The following is a 27,016-nucleotide window of genomic DNA, read 5'->3' on the forward strand; positions in this document are numbered from 1 at the left end:
TGACCATCATGTTTGCGTAGTCTTACATACATACTACTCCAGAGTCCAGAGTACGCGAAAGTACAGGGTTGTTAATGTGAAAATAAGTAATTTGGATTAGAAATTGTAGAAAATCATTATGATTTCTGAATCATCTAAATATGTATATCCATCGTCGTGTTAGCTTTTGCTGTATAGTGTATATATGATGAAAGTCTTGCCATGACATAATCGTTGCTGGTCTCTTTGGCTGGCCAACATGTACATGTAAGTGACAATATTGCAGTCTGTAATTACTTGATTTGGTGATGTGCACAACTCCATCTCGCCCATGGTCTCATTAATATTATGTCAATCATCTAATCTTAGGCCCTTCACTGTGTACATACAGGACATGTACACTTAAGTACAATTTAAAAGTATTTTAACGTGGAGCGCTGTGGCCCAGTTATTTAGTATGTGGACTTGGAACCAGAGGGTCGTACTTGTAGGTTCGAATCCCAGTCAATGGGCGTAGCCATGGTGTAATTTGCTTCTGCAAGAAATTGATCCACAATAAGCTGCACTCAACCCAGGTAAAGGTTACCGTTAGGAAGTAATTACTCGAAAAGTTGTGAGCACCGGAATCGATAGACTAATGTAGCCGGGGTAAATTAAACTCCTCAAAAAAAGTTCAGAAATCTGACTTTGATCGATCGATTATCCCTCCTCTATTTTAGTGAAATATTAATGTGTAATTGATACCAATGACTAGATCGTTTAATTCTCTTCAAAGTGATACCCTACAATGCCTACATGATATGATTCTGATCACATGGAGGTGCAGTGCCTCGACATGTGCAAAGGTCAAAATCACAATATTAAAAGTCACTTTACTTTTTTTCCGAGGTGATGAGTGAGTTTCTCAGCGGTTTCTTTTGTTGTCATGCTGCATCGCACCTTAACACCGACATTAACATGGAATCAAACACACCTCTGAACAATCAATCACATATCAAACAAGACAAAGAAACATGCGAGTTTAATAGCTCCATGCTCAAACATGTTATCTCACGGAACATCACTAGAAAGACCTCATCAGACTAACTTTCATACCAAACAAGTGAGAAGAAAACATTCATACATAATTTTGGGGCAACACCCTTCCTGTGACCTTGAGAAAATGGGAAAACATTCCCCGGTTGGACGTATTGTATGCAGAGAATTTCTTTTCTCAAATTTCTCGTATTCAGTTAAAAATTCCTGTGAATTATCCAGGAATTTTCTTCGAATTAGGGCATGAGAGTAAGGAAGATTTTTTTTATGCTTGATCTTTAATAAGACATGATGTACTACTGATGATGATGATGATAATGACGATGACAGTGAATATGGTGATGATGGCGGTGAAGGTGATGATGCATGATGACGATTATGATAATAATGATGATGTTCATTGAAAACGATTGTTTGTATGATCGCATTAGCGTGAGTGATGGTGATTTCTTTTATGAATTGATGATGATGAACATGATGGAATGGAGGTGATCTGTTTAATACCAATGATAGAGGTGCATGTAAACGACTTTGTAAACGTCGATGGTCGTAACAAACGAACAATGGGCGATGTTATGTACCGATCTGCAGATGCCAAGTAAATTCGTCCACAAATTCAAATTCATTGTCAAATTGATTTATATGCAAACAGTAAGTAGCGTTTTTTAATGTCAATGGCTCCGATGAATATATAGCTCGGTATTCAGTGGTGACAAGTTCATAATGCATGGATGATTGATGGCTCGCGTGGCTCCTGTTACATATTGTACAGTATCGCGGTGGCACACACACATGACACATGGATGATACACTGGTTTGGTGGGGGGGGGGGGGGTCAGGCAGACCCTCATACTTTGCCGTAAAAGATCACGGATTTTACAGTCATTGGTTATAGGTCCATGGTAATTCAACGAAATCAGTGATGATGGGGGGGGGGGGGGGTACAGTTATACACTCGTATACCGGATCCGATATCGGCCTACATGTACTAAATATAAATAGGCCTACGTATTTTTATTATCATCTCCCAATCATGACTTTCAACCAAAGCAGTCTAATTCCAATAAGACTACCCTATACTAAAATACATAGGACGCATCCATAGGGCATAATGGACGCATCCCATTTATTAATTTTTTTGCGTGCATGAAGATGCCAACTTAATCCTTATTCACTATACCTTGCATGTACATGTACAGTGTGCACACTGATTGCACATAATGCGTTGTATATATAATTCATTCGATTCTGGAACGTTACTTGGATTTTTATTGGGGGCGGGGGTACAATTTATGAAAGGCTGACCTTAGATATAGCCTTACAGACCCTTGATATAGGTTTATTTACTATACATATACCTGTACGTCCTGTCGTAAATAAAAATATAGGTTTATTTACTATACATATACCTGTACGTCTTGTCGTGTCGCCTCTCGTCAAAATCGCAGGCCTACTTGTTTTGTGAAACCCCAATGTTACAATATTCTCCATAATATCGTCAGAATCATGTAGGTTACTTTACAGTTGTATTTGATGTCTTATTATTACTCTCTTCAAATCTATTTAATTTATATACACCCTTCGTATTATTATTGTTTTCAGATAAAAGGAGTCACTGCCATTTCATTGATCAATCCCGTATTTACGATAATGAAATATCCTTGCTCTGCTCTCTAATTACTGCACACTGTGTAGATAAAACATTAAATCTCAGTCTAAAATATATCGTATTCCCGGGTCGTATTCACATTTGGATATGACTCTGCCTTTTCATTCGACAGTGTAATGTAGAAGCTACCGATTTTAGTCATCGGGATTTTTGTTCAATCGCTATGCCTAGTCTGCAGGCACAGACCTTGACTTAAACTTAGTGTGTCTACATGCAAAGACTAGCACGTTCAAAACTTGATGTTTCAAGCGGGAGTGCCTTCAGTACACGAGGCATGAGTAGACTGCAATTCAGACCCTTAACTCGAGTGAAGGGTTTGCACAGCAAACTAAGCTTTGCCCGTGATAAATGGGCTACGTTATATAACTTTGGGGGTTACCGAGAATTACTATCAATGAAATAATATCGTCACTTTCAATCTTTTTACACATTTTACTTGCTGTTTCTATGGGACTCCCCACACTCAGCAATATAATTGATATACGCTATTTTCTTTTGAATTTGATTCTTTTTCCCTCGCCATTTTAGTCTGCAGGCACAGATCCTGATTGAAACTTTGATCAAAAATTGTGTCTCCACGCAAATATTAGCACTAATAAAACTTGGAACGAGAGGACCTTCAGTACACAATGCATTATAGGCTGCACATTCAGACCCTTAACTCGAGTGAAGGGTTTGCACAGCAGACTACAGTATAAGATTGTAGGCGCTGCTTTTCCGACGGTGGCTGGTGCGACGGCGTCTTCAAAACTGAAATCTTAAACAAGGTTAAGTTTTTGAAATGTCATATTTCATGAAACTTGTACATTAGACTGATAAGTACATCCAAGGTCACACGATCTAGTCAAGGTTTGTTTGTTGTCAATGAACTTAGTATTTTATTATCAAGTGATATTTTATGTGAATGAATAAACTTCTACGTTGTTTTCCAAGTTAGCACTGCTATTTTTGAATGCGAAACTATCAGAGGTGTTCCTTTTTTAAAATTTTTATTATAACCACTTTTAAAAGCTGAAAACTGGACTCTTGAAACATGTGAAATGTGAAATCAAGCCAATCGTCAGATACTTGAAACTTAGGTTTGCTGGTATAGGCCTACACTACAGGATTTAGGATTACATATGGAATCAGGCCTGTCCTATTGGACGTACGCTGCAGTGAATGGTTGAAATAATTTTATGATCACCTCATGTCATGGTCTCTTTTTGGTCATTGATTTTATACAGTCATATAACTACAAGTCTACAAGTACATGTAGACCTACATGTACAGTACAGTATACCAGTCTACTTTACCTCTTTAAATAGAAGTAAAATTAACTGAAACAATATACACGTACATCTGTTGCATGCATGCATGCGAATCGGCCCATTTCGTTGATGGAGACAAGAAAACAACTACAAAATAATTTTTAAAAATCGAACAGGACTAGTCAACCATGAATCAACCAACAACAAATTGGACCGATTCACATGCATACATGCAGTTTGTAGGTTTTTATTGTTTACAGTATCTTTATTGGAGAGAAAAAACAAAAAGATACATGAGGCGGGGTAACTGAGAATTTAACCATGCAAGCGCGCACCATACATTTCATCCAACATGTCCAATGCACTTTTATGATATGATATAAGTTCGTCATTAATTGTCAATACTAGTACACCAGTAAATTTTATACATGTTCGTATAGCTTAAAACAGTCTTCTTTCAAAATTATCATGTGTGCATGATCACGGATGTCGGCTGCAACTGATATTCAACACTACCACAACTGAAAGGAGCAGTGACATGTAAATTATAAGGGGAACATTGATTTATCAATTAATAGGGTGGGCAGTTTAGAGTTTAGATTATCAATTAAATTTCTACATGTAGATCTACATGTCGGCTTTACACAAATGTTAAAGGTCAATATCACCCCGAAAATGAGATGAGAAACTGAGGTGCATATTAACATGATGATAAAAATAAAATGGTTCAATTCTTATACGTCACATGCAAGCAAAACCCATGTGTTGTACGGACATGTACATGTTTAATTTATAGATTCCCGAATCTGTGCATTCAAGGAGTCAAATATTCACCACATAGTGCTTTGTGTTTAAAGAAAAATATGATTTATGTAGGTATAATTTTGATATTTTTTTCAAGGCATCGTAATTCTGCTGTACTTTTTCGAATTCCTCGGTAAATATGAGAAGGGGAAGGCGGGGAATTTATTGCTATTAATAATACTACACTGTTGTATTATTACTAGCAATACATTGAGGGCAGTATTGCATAATTTTTTTTTACAGGCGTTAAAGAAAATTACAATGTTTCAAATTACCCCGCGTTCGAACTAACCCCGATCTCCCCTACTATGTAATTGACAAAGGATCGGTCATGCTAATGTATTTTAGGTATAGATATACATGTTATGTATATGAGTGCACGATACGGATTGAATCTACACATCAACATTAGTCGCTGCTATGTCTGGCAATCCTATTGGACAAACCTTAAGGCTGTCATTGACAACCTTTATTCAACAAGATGAAAAAAACGGAATGTTGTCGGCAGTCGTGATTAGATTAGGGTGAAAATATTTATATCTCAATAAATAGAGTGAAATTCACAAAGCAAAATGCTGAAAATTTGATTGAAATCGGATAACAAATAACGAAGTTATTAAGGTTTGCATTTATTCCGGTGAAACAGTTTTAGGCACGTCTTCATATACATTATGTTGGCTGATACTTATTCTGTTGTATTTTGTTATATGAAATTAGGTTTATTCAAAAATTTTCTACCAAAACTAAAGCAATTGAATTGACAACCGATTAAGTATATGCTGCAATTTAATGGAGACTCATTATTTAGACATGTATTAACAAATGAAACAATTTTCATTTAATGTAACAACGTAAGAAAAAGGAAAGTGGGGATGTGACATCATCGGCCCACCTAATAAATATCCATGACGACGTGCATCATACTGTTTTCACAAAATATTGATTAAGTTAAAGATTCAATAACTTCTTTATCTGCATGTTATCCGATTTTGATTAAATTCTCAGCATTTTGCTCTGTGAATTTTACTATATTTATTTAGATATGGATATCTTCAGTCCTGAGCATCCCTTTAAGAAAGAATAACTCCAGACATAAGGCCTGTTGGATGTTATTGGTAATTTTGTGAGAAGCATTTTTGCGCGACATTTATGATTCGGTGCCTTAATTATTCGAAGTCTGGAGTATGATAATGCAAGCCACTCCTTTATGTTGGCCATTAGTAGCTAAATCCCTGGATTATTCCCTTTTTGACTGGAAAAGAGTGGCTGCACAATATCCGTAAACTTTCCCTTTCTGTGGCAAACTTCCAAGAAGAAGTTGCTACATGTATCTCACTCATTTCCTTCATTTCTTGCAGTCTCCTGGCAGGGCCGTCGCTAAAGGGGGATGGGGGTGCGACAACCCCCCCCCCCCACTAATTTGGATATCGTCGGTAAATCAATGCTGCCGTCGGGACAAAGGGGAAAAAAGGCGAATACCGCGAATAGGAAAAAAAAGAAGAAAGATAGAGGAAAGAAAGATAAAGGGATGGTAGACAAAGAGAAAGAGAAAAATAAAGCAAAAAAAAAAAGAAAAAAGAAAGACAGACAGAGAAAAAAGAAAGAAAAGACGGAAGAAAGAAAGAAAATAATAAAGGGACAAAGGGGAAGAGGCAAACGAAATGAAAGAGAAAATCAAAGAGAGTGGGGTAGACAAGGTTCTGATTAGGTAAACATGTGTGTCGGTGTAATTTATTATAAAAGATGCGGAGTCTGAGATGTTGGGAAAAAAATTTGTTACGCAAGCGCAGGGCTGTTGGACTGACGCTTGTCGGGAAAATGACAAACTGTCGGGTCACGCATCAGGGCTGTTCCAACTGTTCCATGTACCTTGTTTTTGCTCGGTCTTTAAGTTCCATTATCTTTGTCGGTAAAATATTGTTTCATTTATTTTTTCGCAACGCGATCGTGGAGAGTTCTCTGTAGGCTACCGGCAAACATTAGAAAGTCCTGGTTTAAGGTCTAAATCTTTTAAAAAAAATATCAGCTCGCGCTCGCATCTTATATTTAGTGAAAATATTGCTGAAAATGTTGATTAAATTTATCTCAAAATATTGCAAATTTCCGCTCACTCTTCGCGCTCGCATTAAGATACACAGATTGTAAAATTGCATATGCGGTATCTGAGTTTATATTTATATAAAAAAACGTGTGAAAATGTTTAGTTTTCAAGTCAAAACTAAACAAGTTTTCGCTCGCGCTTCTATACCGACAGTAATAAAAATGTAACGGTTTAAAGTCTAAATCTCAAAACAATGTCAACTTGCGCTTCGCGCTTGCATCAATCGTTGGTTGATATATCCACCCTCTTCTTTGTTGCAATCGAATTTTCAAGTCGGAATATATTTTTTTCAAATTTGATTAGTGAGAAATGTATTCTATTAATGATTCATGCAAACAGTTAATTAACATGTCCTTTTTCGGAACAGTTAATTCAAAGTTTCCGCTCGCACTAGCATGATTGCTTAGCTACACTGCATATTGTTCATACAAAAAGTGCTTTCTAAAAATGTCGGAAACCTACATTTTCATCTCGCGCTTCGCGCTCGCATCAATTATTGTTTGGTTGATATATCCATCCTCTTCATGGTTACAATCGAGTCATCAGGTCGAAATATATTCGTGGGTGCGTCGTGGTCTAGTGGTTCTGGCCCTCGCTTTTCAGACAGAGGGTCGTGGGTTCGAATCCTAGCCATTGCGTGTTTTCCTTCAGCAAGAAATTATTTATCCACACTGTGGGGCACTCGAGAGGTGAGATAAATGGGTACCGACAGGAAGTAATTTCTCAAAAAGCTGTGCGCACCAGAATCGGTAGACTTGCTAAGCCGGGGTAATAGGAGCGCCTTGAGCACCTAGCAAAGTGGATACGTGCGCTATAGAAACCTATATTATTATTATTATAAAATGATTTAGCTATAGGGCTTTGCGCTCGCATTTTTGGATTGGAGAGAGTAGTATTCACGGAACACTGCGAACAGTCTTTAGACTTTTTGCTGGCCAGTATATAAAAAAACTTTAGCTCGCGATTTGCGCTCGCATGGATAGTTTAGTTAGAAAAATTCCATGATTATTACAAAAGCTGATCACAATGTTCAATTTTCAGGGCTAAATATATTTTTTAAAAAATATCCCAAAATTTGATCCCGCGCTTCGCGCTCGCATGGTATATTATATTCAGGCCACATGAAATACCTTATGTTGCTTCTAAAAAAAAATGTTAAAATGTGAATGAAAATATCTCCTCCCCATTGATGAAAGCTGGAACTGATCATGGGTATGACGAAAGAAAATTTGACTATAAAGGAGAATGTAGAACACTTCTAAGATTCTTGGTCCCCGAACGGGGACGTCGCGCAGTAATCGCTACCCGTTGTCGGCAATCCGGGCCTCCACACCCCCCCCCACTGGAAAATGCCTTAGCGAAGCCCCCGTCTCCTGGCTCTGTAGCTTTCCAAAAGCGTTGTACCACTGAAAGAGAGGTTCATAACTCACATATCCTGTCTCATTTCCTTCTTTTCCACTTTGATTGTGTAATGTATAAAATAATAGCCACCCCACCCGCCCTTTCCCTTCTCATTCACTGTTTACAATGTGTACATTCTGTAAAATTTCTAAATCTGATCTATATTTGGAAGTGCGTTTTTTTTTTGGGGGGGGGGGGTATACTCACCGTCTTCTGTCAAATGGAAATGGTTAATCTCTTCCCTTCACTAGACTGAGAGTAAGGTGAGGGATGGTTTTAATATACTCACTAATGTATTTGTGTTCAGTTGGTCATTTTCGCCACAAGAAAACGGAAATTTGATTTATGAGCAGTCGGTCACCACGATCGTATCTTCTACCAAGCCAACTTGTTTTCATGGTATCTCACTGATGATATCTACATCAGGATCAGCAATTTAAAACTTTTATTTTTGACAATTTTACCAAAGATACGAAATTTTATTGGAACTTGACTAATATATTTTAATTGAGTTGTTAAGTCGGTACTTGGCAAGTTGGTTAATATTGGAACTCAGAACTCGTCAAGTTGTAACGTATTCTGATAAAGAAAAATTATGACGAGTTGTTGAAAGAGGGGGGCAGACTTGACGACTTATTGGAACTTGAATCTCGGCAAGTTTGCTGTTTAAAGATAGGAAACGTTTGACATGAGGAAGATTTTAAGGAAGATGTGACTTGTAAAGGTTGACGAGTTATTGAAACTCCGAGCTAGGCAAGTGGGATTTTGTATAAAGATACGAATCGCATGAGACGAAGAGTTTTTCGCCAAGGGGAACTGATTTATTTAGGCTGACGAGTTATATAGTTATTGGAACTAGAAGCAGGGCAAATGGCTATAAAATGATGATTTAATATCCAATTCATACAAAATGACGAGTTTTGGGATTAGAGGAACTGACTTATTTCATATGACGACTAGTTATAAAGCGGAACTCGGTAAATTGGCTACTGTAAAAGATACAAAAGGCCCCCTCTACGAATATACAAGATATTGGAATTCTATACTCTGCAAGTTTGCTAGACATTCCCTGTGTGAAATTATTTGGTAATAATCATCGTATAGCTATCAAATTATTATCATTATTTTTTATGATATCGCAAGCATTCAGTAAAATACTGAAAAATAAATGTTTAATTTGGACATGAGATATATTTAGGGTAATTGTAACAAAGTTCAAATTTTCATTTTTTTTTCGAATCCTCCCAGACCATACTGTATAATCAGCCCGAAAAATCCCTAATGGGATTAGGAAAGAATACAGTACGCCATCACTGTGTGAACACTGTGTAAACCAGCTCAAATGAATGAAATATTTTCCTTAAAGTGACTATTTATCCTGTAGGGTTATTTTTACGATTTTAGCACTATCTTTGGAAATGTGATCTGTTAATCTCTTGCTACAAACTATAGACAATACATTTGCAATGCATCTTTAATCCTTGGAGTAGTCCCTCTTCCATGCTCAAACATACTTGTTAGGCTGTCTGTTTAAAGAATATCATGAATGGAATTCATATTTGTGTTCTTTTTCCCCCTCATCATAATTTTGTGTTTGATTTACCCTTTATTTTACATACAGGTCTTTCTTCAATAGACAGAACAAAAGATCCAGGTAACATAGACACCAACAAAATGGTCCAATCAGAACAGAGTGGATCACGTGACTCGCTCACGACTAATGAGCAAGATGTATCAGCAGACGTTCATACCAATAGTGATATCGGATTATCGAATGTCACCGCTGTCGAACTGAATGATAGACCGCCCACCAGCAAAGTAACCGCGGTGCGCGTTGAAGAGAACGGCAATGATATCGCCTTGCAGAAGAATGGTGTCTATAATGAGCCAAACAAGATCAGCGGAGTCCAATCTACGGGCGAAACGATAACAGAGGCAGATGATGATGATGATGATGATGACAATCCTCAGTGTGGCTGGCACAAATGGAGACCAAAATGTATTCAGGTATTAAAAATATTGAACCCATTTGTCTGCCAGAACCATAGTCCTGTTGAAAAAAAAAATAGTTTACCAACCCACTGCAAGCCTGAAATCCCTTGACCATAATCAAGAAACAGAAACATTCGTTTAGTACATACACGCACATCTTCCTGGAACACCACATTCTTTCCAAACAAGGCGCCCAATTGCAATGAAAACTTCACAGTTCACCTAATGATTTTGGACATAAACTGGTTCTGAAACTGTGAAAAGAATGTTAGCAATGTTCCAAGAGGTTTGCATGGGATGCATTAAAATGTATTTGACTTTTTTTCCTCGGATAGGGATCTGAATATCCTAACCGTATTGTGCTCCCATAATAACATTTGAGCATTTAAGAGCTACTCCAGTACACGCTGAAGATAATATTATTTTTATAGATAAATAAAAATCAGACAAACAAAACAATAAAAATTTGAACATTCTAACAACAAAGTATGGCATTTTTTACATTATTTCAAAAACTTTTGAATATTTTTTTCTGATAAACAGCTCTACGCATGCTTTGATCATGAATATTCACAATGACCAAACTGATGATTTCATATTTCCACTTGTTTTTTGTTGTATTTTATGATATAAGTTATACTAATTCATATCTTGTCCGACAAAATGAATTGACAACTGATTATTCATTGCTGCAGCCTGCAACTTTACTATAAGGGAGACATTTCGTACACACATGTATGAAAATATGAATAATTATGATTTCATATACAAATATGAATGTGGGGATGTGACATCAGCCCACCTAAAGAATATTCATTACGGCGTGCATATAACTGGTTTAACAATATATTGCTAATATTTAGCATTCGATAAATTCATTATTTGTTATCAGAATTTGATGAGATTTTTAGCATCTTGCTTATTGGATTTTACTCTATTTATTTAGATGTAATTATTTTCAGCCCGGAGTACCCCTTTAATTCCATGATTAACACGCCGTCACTAAAAAGGCCAATGTCTCTCAAAGGACTCTAGTATAACCCTTAATTACTCGAGTAGAGTCACGCTATGCTGGCGACAATTCCAATTCCTCCCAAATACATGGTAGACTTGAGCTCTATCGTTACGCATACCTACATTTTGTATATTGGGTAGGTAACGTTAGTCCATTTTTTATTTTTTTGTTTATTTATTCGTTTCTGCATGTCATGACAATGTACATAGTAGTCTTACGCATGGTTTATAGTCGGATCAAAGTGCAGATAAATATTACATTAATTGGTTGACTTCCAATAATACTACATGTAAATTATGTTTAATTATCCTAACACGAATGCCTAAAACGAATTCAGGCCTTTTCTAAAAGTCAACGTAATGCAATGTCTGCATGCAATCCTTCTTCCAGCCCTCCCATCTATAGCCTATATACTCGGAGCAAGTATTCGGGTTGTAACGTTTCCCAAGCTGTCTTGTTGATTAACAAAAGTACAAATGGTACAATAAATGTACACAAAAAGATATAATCGCAATGCATGATCAATTGTTGTACAGAGGCATATTTGCACCGGTACATGAACATGTACAAGGAGTCATCAGTGTGAGTCATAATATTGGTTGTAAAAATACACAAAACTACTTAGAAATAATTATTCATTCATGCATCCTCACTATTATATTGGCGTTAAGCCAAGAAGGAGCGAGGCTCTGGTTACCATAGCAACTGTCAGAACGATGAATATTACAACTAATTGGGGTTTTTTGTACTTTGTCATAATGGAAAGGGGAGAAGGGGAGATTGACTGAACAAAACAAAGATCAGTCACTACATGTATGTAATAATGATTTGCACGATTTCATATCAAACGTTCAGGGTTTTTTGTGTTTATTGTTTGTGATTAGTTTTGTTTAAATTAATTTTTGTGCGTCTTCCAATTTTTATGTTATTACTGCTTTAATGAAGTAGATGGATACTATGAGGGATATTTATTCTGGTTGAGGCAAACTTTTGTTTTCCCTTGTTATTATTTCCTACACAGATTGAGAGTTAGGATCCTGCTTCCGTCATTATTAATATTGTATCTTTTCCGCTTTATGATCTCTGATATTATGCATGCGTTGGATTCCCCTTTAACACACCTGCTTTTAATGGTTGTTCCATTCCTAGGTTTACTTCCGTAATTTTGGGGCATTCGCAAAAAAGGAAAAGTTATGTTATGTTCCATTTGCTTGTACTTTTCCACTCTGAATTTGTAATTACCATTGAATAGTTACGTAATCGCAAGTTATGTAAAAGTCAGCCAATGGACTGATATTGGGTATGCTGAATAATAGGATTTCCCCGCTTACAATGTGCGAGCAAGAGACTTTAATTGAGATTCCTGTAGTAATTTCCTGGCTGCTCGTTGTTTACTGAGGACGGAAAGTGTAATAGATCATTTCACCTTATTTTACTCTAAAAGGTGAGGGGGGGGGGAATATATCAGATTGGATGAGCACCAATTTTGAGTATCGAAAAGTATACAAAGAAGCAGAAATAGTGTCAATATCATAATTGATGTCTCTGTCTTGACACAATCATGTCGCATAGCGTTTATAGATCATTTTGGGAACGACTGAGTCGTCAACATTGAAATCTTTACCAAGGTTTTGTTTTAAAATGTCATCGTAACTTATAAAATATATGGATATGTTTAATGAAACTTGGACATTTAGAGTAATTAAGTTTCACTAAAAATCTAAGATCAGGTCACATGACAAAGTCAAAATTCATTTAGGGTAATCATGTTGGGGGAAGGACAAGTCCAACCCAACAAAAAGTTGATTTGAATAAAAAGAGAAAAAATCAAACAAGCATATAACACTGAAAATTTCATCAAAATCGGATGTGAAATAAAGTTATGACATTTTAAAGTTTCGCTTAATTTCACATAAAAAAGTTATATGCACGTCCTGGTCGTAATGCAAATGAGGGGACCGATGGTATCACCCACTCACTATTCCTTTTGTACTTTATTGTATGAAATATTTTAATTTACTCATGTGAAAGAAGTTTTATTCCTTCCTGAACATGTGGAATTGCCGATGTTTTTGCACTTTGTGCTTCAATCAAGTCGGTAATCATTGCCAAATCTGTAAACAAAATATTGTATAATTCAAACGATGAAAAAAAAATAAGTGAATGAAAGACATCATCGAAATACAAATTTTTGCGTATCACTGAGTTTATCATATAATTGTTTTGTGAAAAATAAGCAAAACTTTAAAATGTCATTAGTTTCTCGTTTTACATCCGAGTTTGAATTTTCAGCGTTATGCTTGTTAGATTTTTCTCTATTGATTCAAATCAACGTTTTGGGGGTAGACTTGACCTTTAAGTTTTTGAAATGTCTTAATAATTTCGAAAATATATGGATCATCTAGTTCATTAAACTTACACATGAGAATAATCAAGTATCCCTGATCGTTTTTCATGAGTGTCAGGTCACACCATTAAGGCCAAATGTCATTAGGGTCAATGAACTTTGACCATGTCGGGATATTTTTGTTGAAATGCCATTATAACAAAAAAATTTGTCGATCCAGTCAAGTTCCATTTCATAAAACGTGGACACAAGTGTCTAATCAATCAAGTTTCATTGATCGTCTTGCACGAGTCTTAGGTCACATGATCAAATTCATCAAAGGTCAATTAATGGCAATGAACCTCGTATTTTCTTGTCCCCAATCGATATTCTTAGTTATTTTCAAAGTCATCACATCTGCCATATGCGATATCGTAATACAGGCGAGACTGCCAGAGGCGTTCCACTTCAAAAAAAAAAACGAAGTAAATCACGTCGATATGGATTTTTATTTTTGAGAATTTTTCCCCTAAAACAGTATGATCAGCTCTTCTGTTCGATGCCGAATTTGTTATAATAGAATATATTTACTTTTGATCGTTTGTCTTGTTTTAAAGAAGTCACACTCTTCATGTTCTTTTTCGTGTATACGTGATAGGTTGGGCATGTACAGGTATATATAATTTAGTTCTGGGTTCTCATGGTGGGGTAACCAAACTGACTTTCATTTTGTAGTGAAACCTTTTTTTTTTTTAGCTTTGCTTTGCTTTTCAAATTTACATCAGCACTACCAGTAAAAAAAGGAAAAAAAATCGTTCCCAGGGCCCTGTATGTGCCATCCTTGTCTTTAATTGCCAGTCTTTATGATGTATGTTTTTCATATTTTTCTATGTTTATCCTACATTTTCAATCTTTTAATCTAAATTTTATTGTATGTTAATGTTTTTTTCCTTTTCTTTGGTTCGATGTACAGTGATGATGTAAATACAAATTAAAATGAAAAAAAAGCAAAGATTTTATGATGGTATTAATTATTCAACACATCTACAGTATTTTATAATGTCTATGAAATGCCATCTATTGATTTTTCATACAGATATGTAATAACCCGATCGGCTACCTCTCGTTCCTGTCCATCTTCGTGGTTGCGCAAGGTATGACTGTCAACGGCCTTGTCTATGTCGTCGTTACGTCACTTGAACGTCGCTACAACTTCCCAAGCGTCCGTAGCGGCTTTATCTCCAGCAGTTTTGACTTCACAGTGATGATCATCATTATTTTTGTGACGTATGTTGGAGAGAGAGGTCATAAGCCAATGTGGTTAGGTATTGGAGCGTTACTCTTCTCATGTGGATCTTTCATGTTTGCTGTCCCACAGTTTACAACTGGACCATATAGAGTGAATGATGGGGTAAGAGATCGTCTTTGTCTCAAAGAAATAAGTATGTGTACATAAAACAAAGTATCATTATCTAATTTGTGGCGGTTGGAGTTTTAAAGATATCCATTTGCACTTTATAATTAGACATTTAACCTTATTGTATCTGTTCCTTTTGCTGACACATTATAAATTTCACAAATTTGTGATACATCAAGTTTTCATTTATTTGTTTTTTTACAGTTGAATGTGTTAAGATTTGCCCCACCTTATTGGTTTAACCAGGGCTAAAAAAATAATGAATTCTAATTATCTTTTCTTTTTTAAGTAGTATTATTTGGCTTTTGTATCTTTGTGAAAATATCATGTATTTTAGCAATAGGGATGTCTGACTTTATTTTTTGACAGACATGTAAAACTTATATATATAACTATCAAAATAGAAAAAAAATCTTTCATTTTTACCAAGATAAATCGTTATGGACGATGTACCCCATATTTCTTGAGTGATTTCTAAGGAACCATACATAATGCAGATGCATCATTTTAATTATAATGGATGTGGTTATATTCCTTAATTAATTAAACTGTACTCTTTTTATGCCATAGGAAATTCATTCGGATGAATGCAATGCTTTCAATCAAACTGAAGACAGTCCTGATTCTACGGATACCAGGGGATTGAGCAACTATTACTGGGTCTTTATTGGTGCTCAAGTCTTACACGGTCTAGGTGCATCACCCATCTATACTCTAGGAATAACATACATTGATGAAAATGTAGTTCCTGCTTCAGCAGGCATTTATTTAGGTGAGGAATTTATTTGAGATATGAAGGAGAGAGAGGGGAGTGTAAAATTCATAGAAATGACACATGAGGATAAGAATGATGAACACCGATGCAATGAGTTAAAATTGAATTTATACACCATTAGAAAATAAAATTAAACAAAGATGTATGACTGTGGTTGAAAATCAAATTGGGTTTCTTTTAAAATTAATGTATGCAACAAGAATGTCATGGAATTTGTTATGAATTAATGTTCTTAATTTGGAAGAAGAGAAGATGAAATGAAATAATAATAAAATAAAATAATATTTGTTATTGACACAAAAAAGATGCTAGTTGTCATTGTTATGTGAGCAATCAAATTCATTACATAGTTGTCATTTTTTTTTCTCCAGGTGTGTTTAAAGCGTTTGCCATATTAGGACCAGCCTTGGGTTATCTATTAGGAGGTGTATTTCTTGGGATGTATATAGACCCACTCATCAGCAAGGATGAGTAAGTAATTAATTCCATATCCCTAATGGATTTTTTTTGCACAAAACCCTCTAGAACTTGCACTTTGTAAATAATGATTTGATCAAGTTAGGCTGTAAAAACTCTTATAAAAAATGTATTATTCGAACATGCATGTCAGTTGAATATGCTTTAACTGAAAAAAAACCTATTATGCAGTTTATCTTTCATGAAGGAGAATGCAATTTTTATTCATTTGATTAAACAATAGCTATGGAAAAAAGTTTTTAGTAAAGATTGATAGTTGTTGTTCTTAATGATTTTGTGCATGAACGGTAGATAAGGTTCATTCCCGACCTTGACTCTATCTGATATATCCTGATTCTATCACCAGTTTCCCATCTGGTACCTAACAAGGAAATAAGTTACTGGTATTTCCTTCTGTTGCATAAATAGAATACAAAGCCTTGATAAGTACCAGGGTATTGTCATATGAACATTCCATAACAAAAGTGACAATTGCTACTGACAAAACTATTTGTTTAGTACAAAACGAAATATATTGGTAGTTGTTTCCAACAACTGTTTGGTGTTATTTCTCCCAATGGGAACTAGATCTTGAAAGAAGTAAGAGCGTTATTTGACAATTGTCATTTATTTAAAAAACAAAGAACAAAAAATACCAAATTCTTATATCTTCAGAAAATACTTAATGGACTGTGATCGAGTTAGAAAAACAAATAACCCCAGTGTCCTGAGGAAATATTATTTTACATGACCTCTAGCTTAATTTGATGTTTGAACTCTGAGATAACATAAAACTAATGGAAAAGTATTTCAGTGATTAAAAAAAAATATTTGGTTAATAATCATTTGCATGTTTGAATGATACTCTTGGCTTTTGGAATTGTTTATGTGTCTGCTTTGCACTATCATCAAAATGACCCTGTATGATTTTAATGACTTTAAATTATACTAGAACACAATACCTGCCTTAGAACAGTCACAAATATTTTCTGTTATTTCCTTGGTCTCTTCTAACAATCAGCATTGTTAAATTATTTGCACAGGATAATGTATTTCTGGGCAATTATCCAAACCTTGAAAGCCTCTTCAATTTTTTTTGTTCAATTCTTGCAATGCTAAAAAAAATTCCTTTGTTCAGTTTGTATTTGTGTGACCTCATTGTTAGGATGCTTCATATGCCCATTTATACACCACATGAATCATAAAATCTAAAAAACTAAATACTTTTGTGAAAAATACAATACTGATAGGAATTTGTTCTTGAGTTTAATGGTATATACAGCTAAAAGTAATGCAGTACTGAGCCAACACCTACATGTACAGTACATGTGAATAAGAGTGGATTTTTTTTTCTCTTTCTCATTAGGGCTTCCTCCCTCCTTCATGTCTGTGTGAAAAAACAAATATATGAAGCCATGGATCCCATCACCATGGATAATAATCTTCAATGTTTTCTTCATTCATGTTATTTCCAGAATATTGATTGTAGTCTTTGTCTGTATGACGTTGTTTCTACCACTAATCTGCCGCCACCATTACAAAGGAATATTCACAAATGAGAGTAGAAAATGCTCTTTTTATGCAGTTTCCTCATTTTGCTTGGAGCTGACGGGAAATAGAAACCATGCAATGTGTCGTCCAGATGGAAATTAGAATAAAAGTTCTTAGAATAATAAAATGATGGAAAATAAAGGGGGGGGGGATATTTGCATTTCTTTCTTTGTCTCGCCTGCATAGCAGAGCGAGACTATAGGCGCTGCTTTTCCGACGGCGGCGTCAACATTGAAATTTTAACCAAGGGTAAATTTTTGAAATGTCGTCACAACTTAGAAAGTATATGGACCTAGTTTTTGAAAATTAGACATAAGGGTAATAGTGTATCACTGAAGATCCTACCTGAGTTTCAGGTCACATGACCTAGGTCAAAGGTCGCTTAGGGTCAACAAACTTTGACCATATTGGGGGTATTTGTGGGGTTGTCATCATAACTTTGAAATTGTATGGATCTAGTTTATGAAAGTTAGACATAAGAACAATTAAGCTTCCCTGAACATCCTGTGCGAGTTTCAGGTCACATGACCAAGGTCATTTAGGGTCAACAAACTTTGATAATGTTCAGGGTATTTGTTGAATTGTCATCACAATTTTAAAAGTTTATGGATCTAGTTCATGAAACTTGGGACATAAGAGTAACCATGTATCCCTGAAAATCCTGTGCATGTTTCAGGTCACATGGCCAAGATCAAAGGTCATTTAAGGTCAATGAACTTTGGCCGTGTTGAGGGTATTTGTTGAATTGGCATCATAACTTAGAAAGTTTATGGATCTACACATGTAGTTCATGAAACATAGACATAAAGGGTAATCAAGTATGTTATGCACACATCTTAAGTCTCATGATCATGGTCAAAGGTCATGTTGGGTCAGTGGACATAGTATTTTATTATCATATGAGTGTTTTCTTTTGTGAATATTTATTCAATAGCTGTTTTCAAAGTCAGCACTGCTGCTCTATCGAATCGTCTAGGCGAGACTGCCAGAGGCGTTCCACTTGTTTTTTTCATTTGTTTATTTCATTTAGCATAAACATTACACATGTACATAAAATTGAGAATAACAATAAATTACTTTTATTTTACCATGATTGTACTTCAGGAATTTAGCTATAACAATGAGATTAGACTCACCATCACTTTTTTTTCTGAAGTGCATAAAGTCTGTAGAGACAAAGTTATATGTTTAGCGCTAAAAACTGACTATTGTTATTATTAAAAATAATTATGTTTTTATTTATCCTCTGCATAGACTTGACATCACACCTAAGAGTCCAGTATGGGTAGGTGCCTGGTGGATGGGATTCCTAGTTACTGGTGTATTAGCTCTTATAGTAGCTATTCCATTGTGTGGATTTACACGTTCATTACCAGGTAAATAACCCTGTTTCTTTATCAATTCTGTAACAATTTTCCTTTCTGTGAGCATCATAGAAGATGTAGACCTTGTAATCTAAGAGGGGGACATCTGAAACAGCTATCTTTTTTCACAATAATAGAATTACTGCTCACATATAGTTTTGATAATATAGGATAAGATTCATGCGGTTTGTAAGAAATATGCATATTTCCATAGTTAATTGTCTTGTCATTGTATATTGTTTTCATTTCTTTTTATTTCATCTTCCACAAATCTGTCAGATACAAAACCAAGCAACTCATTGTGATATACATGTCAATGCAAAAAAAAAACTAAAAAATGAAAATAAAGGCTTATGAATTCAAAGCAGACCTGTAATTAAGCGTAATATGTTGTGAATATGCTTTGTCATAGCTTTCCTCAATAACTTCATACTGTGATGGTTTGGTTTTTTTTCAGGAGCAAAGAAGGTCAGAGAGCTTCGTCGAAATGAGGCGCACAACGGCCATGAATTTGAGGTGCGAGCAGGCTTAAGCCATAGCCTGATTGACTTCCCTCGAGCCACCTGGATGCTCATTAGGAATCCTGCATTCATGTGCGTTAGTATGGTCACTGTCACAGAGACATTTACTCTTGCCTCCATTGCTGTCTTTGGACCAAAGTATCTAGAATCACAATTCAATATGACATCTGGCTCTGCAGCTATAACAGCAGGTATGGACTGACATTCTTGCACTTTCTACCCATTGCAACAAAGATGAAAAAATTTGCTTGACTGCTACATTCATATTTTAACTGCAAGAACTCAGAACTCTACATCGCGCGTGCAATCATATTATTGTCTCATACTGATATGCAAATTAAACAAAATATATAGCTAGATAAACAATTACATGAATTTAAAAAACTCTTTGGGATTATCAGGTGACTAACAAATTTTACCTTACTTTTCATATTTTTGTGGAGGATAAATTGAAAATTGTGAAGCAGTCTTCCAAAAGCTGTAGTTAATCTGATCATTGACAAGACAGGCTGTTATCCCTTGACATGCCACTCCAACTTGTAAAATGCTTGAGCCATCTTGGATAAAACCTAATTTCAGTGATTAGACAGTGATGGCACATCTATTTTAGGTTCACTTTGATATCAAAGTTTGAAGTAAATGCAATACAACCAAAGTGTCGCTCAACTTATGAGAACTGAAATGTGGGAGACTGTGATAGTGTTCTGACTAAAACATAAATCATTTCATTACTTTGATGAAATTTGATTTGATGGCATACCACAACCAAATGCAAATTAATATTTGGTGCACAAGGAATGAAACCTCGGTGAGAATATGTCAGAAGTTGTATCATAAATCTTAATTCTTTGTTCAATTTGGTCGCATCTTTTCCAGGCTTGCTTGTTACTCCGTCCAGTGTGCTGGGTGCGTTGGTTGGAGGTTACATCGTTAAACGGTTTGATCTTAAGTTCCGTGGGATGATGAAGTTTGTACTGGTTGCTCTCTGTGCATCATTTCTGCTCACGTTTACCTTTATGATCAGCTGCCCCAATGCTCCCTTCGCTGGAGTCACTGTGGATTATGGGAATGGGTAAAAACTTCTTATTGGTTGAATATACAGTAGCACTCTTACATGTATATGACTGATACAGACTATTACCATCATGTTCATGAAAGTTTTCTGTCTTTACCATCAAGTATTAAAACAAATTTATATGTACATGTAATCTGATAAGGTCTTTGTATATCATATAAGTTTGCTGTACTGGTATTCTGCAAGCACAGACTTGAATATGACACTTTAACAATTAATAACATGTCTAGTATGGGGACTATAGAATCCAAATGCAATGTGTGTCGAAACAGCTCCTGTAAATCTAGTCTCGTATTTCAGACCCTACATTGTGCACTTTGTGAAAACCAATAGTCTGTTCCTGCAAACTTCTAGGCTAGCACAATAATGGTATAAAGTCTACATGTATTCATTAAGTTTTTACTTTCTTGTAGGACGATGAAATACAGTGGTAAAGAAGCTAATCTTACTGCAGGATGTAACGCTGACTGTCACTGTGGTAATGACTTCCAACCTGTATGCGGAGAAGATAATATCATGTACTATTCAGCTTGTCATGCTGGCTGTATGAATACAGTAGAAGATACAGAGGAGAGTGAAGAGGTAAGCATATCTCTGATTTCATGCTCTTTAATGTACTATTCAGTCTGTTATGCTGGCTTCATGAATATAAATAAAAACTACAGAGGATATTGTAGAGGTAAGCATATCTGTGTTTTCATGCTCTTTAAATCTTAAATACTTGTGATGTGATATATTCAGCCTGTAATATGCAAGCTATGTGAATGCAGATGGTAATGCAGAATATAGTTTAGAGGTGAGCATATCTCTTAGTGTATGATCTTTGAATCTTGAATACACATCAGTCATGCTGTTTGTATGGATACTGGCATAGACTTGCAAGTATGCTCTTTAAAATACACATCAACACTCCCTGTACTATTGTCATGTATGTATAAATATACAGAGGATAGTGCAGTCATAGCGATATCTCTGATTTTGTGCTCTTTAAATATTAAATACATGTGTACTGCTTGACCATTGCATGTTTTTTGTACAAATACAAATTGTAGAGGCAGGCATATCTTTGGCTCTATAAACATGTAGTAGATTCTTTTGAAACAGGGAGAGAAACAGTTTCCATACTTACAGGTCAAGTTCACCTCAGAAAAATTTTGATTTGAATCAATAGAGAAAAATCAGACAAGCACAATGCTGAAAATTTCATGTAAATCGGATGTAAAATAAGAAAGTTATGACATTTCAAAGTTTCGCTTGTTGTCAACAAAATAGTTATATGAACGAGCCAGTTCATCCAAATGAGAGAGTCGATGATGTCACTCACTCACTATTTCTTTTGTTTTTTATTGTTTGAATTATACAATATTTCAATTTTTATGAATTTGACGATGAGGACCTCCTTGCCTGAAGCACAAAATGTTAAAATAATGGAATTCCTCGTGTTTAGGGAGGAATGAAACTTAATTTCACATGACAATGATGAGAAAATAAAAATATTTCATATGATAAAATACGAAAGAAATAGTGAGTGATGTCATCAGCTCATCATTTGCATACCGACCGAGATGTGCATATAACTGTTCTGTGAAATGAAGAGAAACTTTAAAATGCCATAACTTTCTTATTTTACATCCGATTTTGATGAAATTTTCAGTGTTATGCTTGTTGAATTTTTCTCTTTTTATTCAAATCAAGTTTTTGTTCGGATGGACTTGTCCTTTAAATAGTTTCTACCATTACATGTTACAATTAGTTTGGGTTTTTACTAATCTTTTTGGTTTGACTTAGATCATTTCCCTTTTACTCATACAAGGAATATCTCATTGTACTCTCTGGCCGAGAGCCAAGGCCATTTTAAATGACTAATAGACCTCACACTATATCTTGTCATTTCAATTCTGTTAATGATCGAGATGGTTCACCACATGTGTGTCTACTTTGAAGCCCTTAATCTTGATAAATTTATCCATTCTGCTCATGCCTTTCTGTAGGCTGACTTATGAAAGCTTATTGAAAATTAATCTCAAGGGGCAGATAAAAAGTATATTTTGGTGTGGGGGACCATCTGACCTACATGTACATGTAACAGTGTCATCATTTTTTTCTAGTTTAAATAATAATTGATAACACTTTGACATTGTAGAAATGTCTTTTATACTCTTCTTTCTTTGTTTCCTCCCCCCATCCTTTTTTCACTACTTTTCACAACCATAAGGGGGAGGGGGCACTGTCATTCCCCCCTGTAGTATCACCTCTTTACATCACTAAATCCATCATTTTTGCATGTTATTCAGCTTATATATAGTTTTTAACCACATGGACAATAAGCAAATCCTAAAGAATAAGTTAAATTGCAATTTTTAACTCGTCTTGTGATTGAGAAGTTTCAAAATCAAAATGTGTTGTTCATCTCTGCACCATAAAGAAGCCTTTTGTAATGCTTTCTTTTCATGATTTTTTTTTCTTCTGTGCATTTTTAGAAATACCATGAATGCCACTGTGTGATGAGTAATAACGTTACCAGCAATCCCTTAGCACAAGGTGGCGCTATGTCAGGGAGATGCACGTCAGACTGCCCACTACGAGCACCATTCTTTGCCCTGCTCTTCCTCATGATTACATTCACATTCTTGGCCACTGTTCCAATGATAACAGCAACCCTAAGGTAAGACTTCTGCTCTTCCTCATGATCACGTTCACATTCTTGGCCACTGTTCCAATGATAACAGCAACCCTAAGGTAAGACTTGGATAGGATACATTGCATTGGATTTAGTTCTATATGACAAAACAAAATTAGCAAAATAGAATGTTATTCAACAAGACAACATCATAAACTCGCAAACAAGCTCAGTAACTCAACATAGACCAAGATTCAGTGAAGTGACATATTTTGAATTGATTGATTGGTTGATTGATTGATTTAGATGACTTGAAATAAGGAAGTTTTAATTACAAAATAATCGGATATGTTTTTTGTATCCTTGTTTGATGTCACAATCTCTCATGGACCAAGATATATCTGTGCAAGGTTTTGTAAAAAATATCATTGATATTTTAATGGGGAATATGTATAAAAAAAACACTGAGATGAAAGGCCTATTAATATGGCATTGAAAAGAAAAAAATATTGTGCTATAATGCATGTTTTATCTTTAGTTGTCCAAATTCAATTATACAGTAGTAATAATAATATCCAATTTTTACATAGCGCTTTTCGCAGAATGGCTCAAAGCGCTTTACAGCATATTATTACCCTAGTCATTGGATTCATTTCAAACCCCCACGAAAAGTGCATAATTTCCACTCCCTGAGGAGCATCCCTTGCATTCATCACAGCCTCAAATTGGTGCTGGCAAATTCAAACACAATATCTTTCGCATTCTACCGGGTACCTATACAGTACTCTAGTTTCTTTCTTTTAAGATATTAATTTCTCATTTGGTGATTGAAATATAAATTTCAAGAAATTTGTCTCCGATTCAGAGTTGTGTCAAGATCTCAGCGGACCTATGCCCTTGGTTTGCAGTCATTGATGTTCAGACTACTTGGTAAGTATAAAACTATTCCCAGTATCAGTTGTACTTTGCACTAGAATTCTAAAGATCACATTGAGGATAGAGATCTTTGCAAAAACAAAGATCATATTTGTTATCCAGGCGGTCCTGATTTTATCTTTGAAGTTAAAAGTCCATCTAATGATTGGCAATAATATTTATTATACTTCAGGATCATTGATGCTCCAACCTTACTAAAATTTGTATTGACTGTTGAATCTTGTTAGATATTTTGAATGTACAGAAATACCCTTTCTCTGTTTTTTTATCTCTAATAAAGGGTGTCTTTTTTAGCATTTGTATCACAAAATTAGTGATTGGATATCAAAAACTATAGACGATTATGTCATGAAATTTTAGTCCATTCCATGCTTGAGAAGTGGTTTTATATATAAAAAACAATAAAGTAGGTATTTTAAATTGATCAAAGAGACTCACTTGAAATAATTTTTATGTTGAATACTTCATTTAACTTTTCATTCATATCATGGAATAATTAGTTGAAATTGTGGCCCGCACTAGAGGGGATTTACCAAGCTGAAAAAAAAAAGTTTTAACCTTTAAGATTTATTCACATATCACCTACAAACCCAATTTACAATTGATTAATTTCCCATGTGACAAAAAACAGGTAGCGTACCTGGCCCTGTTGTGTTTGGCGCCCTCATTGACCAGTCATGCCTGCTATGGGAGCACCAGTCTAACGGTAGCCGCAAGTGCTGGACCTACAACAATTCCCTCTTCAGCCGTTACACACTGACTTTGCTGGTTGTCCTTAAACTTCTCTCCATCCTATTCTGCATACTTGCCGCGGTGCTGTACAAGCCAAGTAAACCTTTAGTAGAGAAGGTTGAATCCCCGGAGCAGAGTGAGGCCAAGGTGGAGAACTCTAGAACAGATCTCTCAATAGCATCCTATGATAATGGTAGCAGGGTATGATGATTGGTTCAAAGGCATGCATTCTGAGCAGTGCGTAGAGTAACTCTAGTACCTCAACACCACAGTAAGGAAGTAGTCCACCTTTCACCTCAACCACTAGCAAGAATCATCACATTGTCAACAAGTACAAATAACTGTTCAGAGGACCGAATCTAAATCTTAGTAATGTGTGTATAGGTGCCATGTTCAAATGGGCATTATGATACTTGTATAGATTGGTTAAAGAAACCATGCAAGATGAGGTTACTATGAAGAACAGTGTACTGTATATTAGTAATTATTAGTGGTTTTATCATCTTTATTCCGTAGCCAACTCTTCCTCACTATTAGGTTGTGAATGGTAATATACTACATGGCATAAGAATGTGTGCCTTTACATCATCATCAAAGAGAGTAGTGTTAGGCATTTTCACATACACAATGCTACTCATTTTCTAATCTATATTTTTTGACACTTGGTCATATTCACATAGATATAGTCATGTATGAAATGAGATGTTATTCCCCTAATGATAATCATTCAGTATGTGGTAATTGGATTTTAAGATTTTGCATATTCTATATTTCTAGTAAAATGTAGAGAAAATTCTTAGATTACAATCAATTTATATGCCTGTATACAATCAAAGAGAGAGAGAGAGTGAGTTAGAGTAAAATGAAAAATTATCAACATTTCTTGATAATCATAACCATGCTAAATCTGACTTTTCTCAAATTGAATGCAATGTTGGGTCTTGCAGTAACCAAATTGATGATTTACACTCATGGAATTTGAAGAGCGCCATCATGAGTTGAGTGCCATCTTGCCGGCATGTTGGGAAACCATTTTTTTTTTGTGGTTGGGTATCAACTGAAGTTCATTTTGTACAGGCTAAACCTCAGCATTGGAAATGAATTAAAATGCACTCTTTGTTAATTGGTATTCATGCAATTTAACTCACCTTTATTAGCACTAGAAAAGTGAATTGGAAATATGACACATGAACTCCATTTCCTTCATTGATAACAGAATGACTAAAAGGCTCTGGACAGACTTCAGTAGTCTCCTGCTCATATCACATATCATCCTGCCCTAGCATTTGTGTCATGTGGACATGAGATGTGTACATTGATGAACTGACCCTGCCATGGTTTTGAAATTTGACCCGTCCAACTATATGATGATATCACTCAGTATTGATATGTAGCGATTAAATCTAGTCTATTGTAAAAAGTGCAAATTGTTTGTCACTTCCCTCCCTCCCCCTATGACAAAGTGACTTGGGAGGTCAAAGTTCAGTTATAGAAAAGGGTAAACATTGAGAGGATTGATTTGTGTGTGAGTATCAAAGCCAGCTATATTAATGTTCATATGTAATTCTATACATTCTAGTGATAGTGGTCCGTATTCTGAAGTCAGGTTTAACTTAAACTCAGATTTAAAGTTGTGGTTTAAGTATGGATAGCCAATTGTTACATTGATCATTAACATTAGATATGTCATATTTCAGCTCATTTGGCTCTCAAATCATTCATAATTGTCTAGGAATTATAAAATGATGATTTTCTTCATCATAGATGAATCAGGAAAGAGCACAGTAAACATAAGAATAATACAAATTTTGAGACTTTTGGCTTTCCATAATTTTAACACAGAGTTAGACCATGGTCTAAGTTAAACCTGACTTCAGAATACGGGCCAGTATGTCCATTTATTTTTACCAACTCTCTCTGTTTTTGTGGAAGGGGAATGTTGAAAGTGGAATTATGTTTTTGGTAGATTGTTCATAATGAATTGATTTAGAATGATT

General features: G+C 35.3%; 1 protein-coding gene across 3 annotated transcripts in view; it reads left to right on the forward strand.

Moving 5' to 3' along the window:
- The window catches only part of LOC121427493 (solute carrier organic anion transporter family member 4A1-like), a 38,811-nt gene extending 12,212 nt beyond the window's left edge, over positions 1-26,599 (forward strand). For 2 of the 3 annotated variants that reach the window (XM_041623919.1, XM_041623935.1), the window contains exons 2-12: positions 9,861-10,246; positions 14,669-14,983; positions 15,560-15,761; positions 16,136-16,235; positions 19,026-19,147; positions 19,593-19,847; positions 20,533-20,728; positions 21,145-21,313; positions 23,212-23,396; positions 24,217-24,281; positions 24,919-26,599. In XM_041623919.1, coding sequence (XP_041479853.1) covers positions 9,861-10,246; positions 14,669-14,983; positions 15,560-15,761; positions 16,136-16,235; positions 19,026-19,147; positions 19,593-19,847; positions 20,533-20,728; positions 21,145-21,313; positions 23,212-23,396; positions 24,217-24,281; positions 24,919-25,226 — 2,303 coding nt within the window. In that variant the 3' untranslated portion in view covers positions 25,227-26,599. Of the gene's footprint in view, positions 1-9,860; positions 10,247-14,668; positions 14,984-15,559; positions 15,762-16,135; positions 16,236-19,025; positions 19,148-19,592; positions 19,848-20,532; positions 20,729-21,144; positions 21,314-23,211; positions 23,397-23,431; positions 23,471-24,216; positions 24,282-24,918 lie in introns of all 3 variants that reach the window. The other variant, XM_041623928.1, reaches the window with a different exon arrangement.
- The last annotated feature ends 417 nt before the right edge of the window (positions 26,600-27,016 follow it).

This window comes from Lytechinus variegatus, chromosome 1, assembly GCF_018143015.1.
Source record: "Lytechinus variegatus isolate NC3 chromosome 1, Lvar_3.0, whole genome shotgun sequence".
NCBI classification, from domain to species: Eukaryota; Metazoa; Echinodermata; class Echinoidea; order Temnopleuroida; family Toxopneustidae; genus Lytechinus; species Lytechinus variegatus.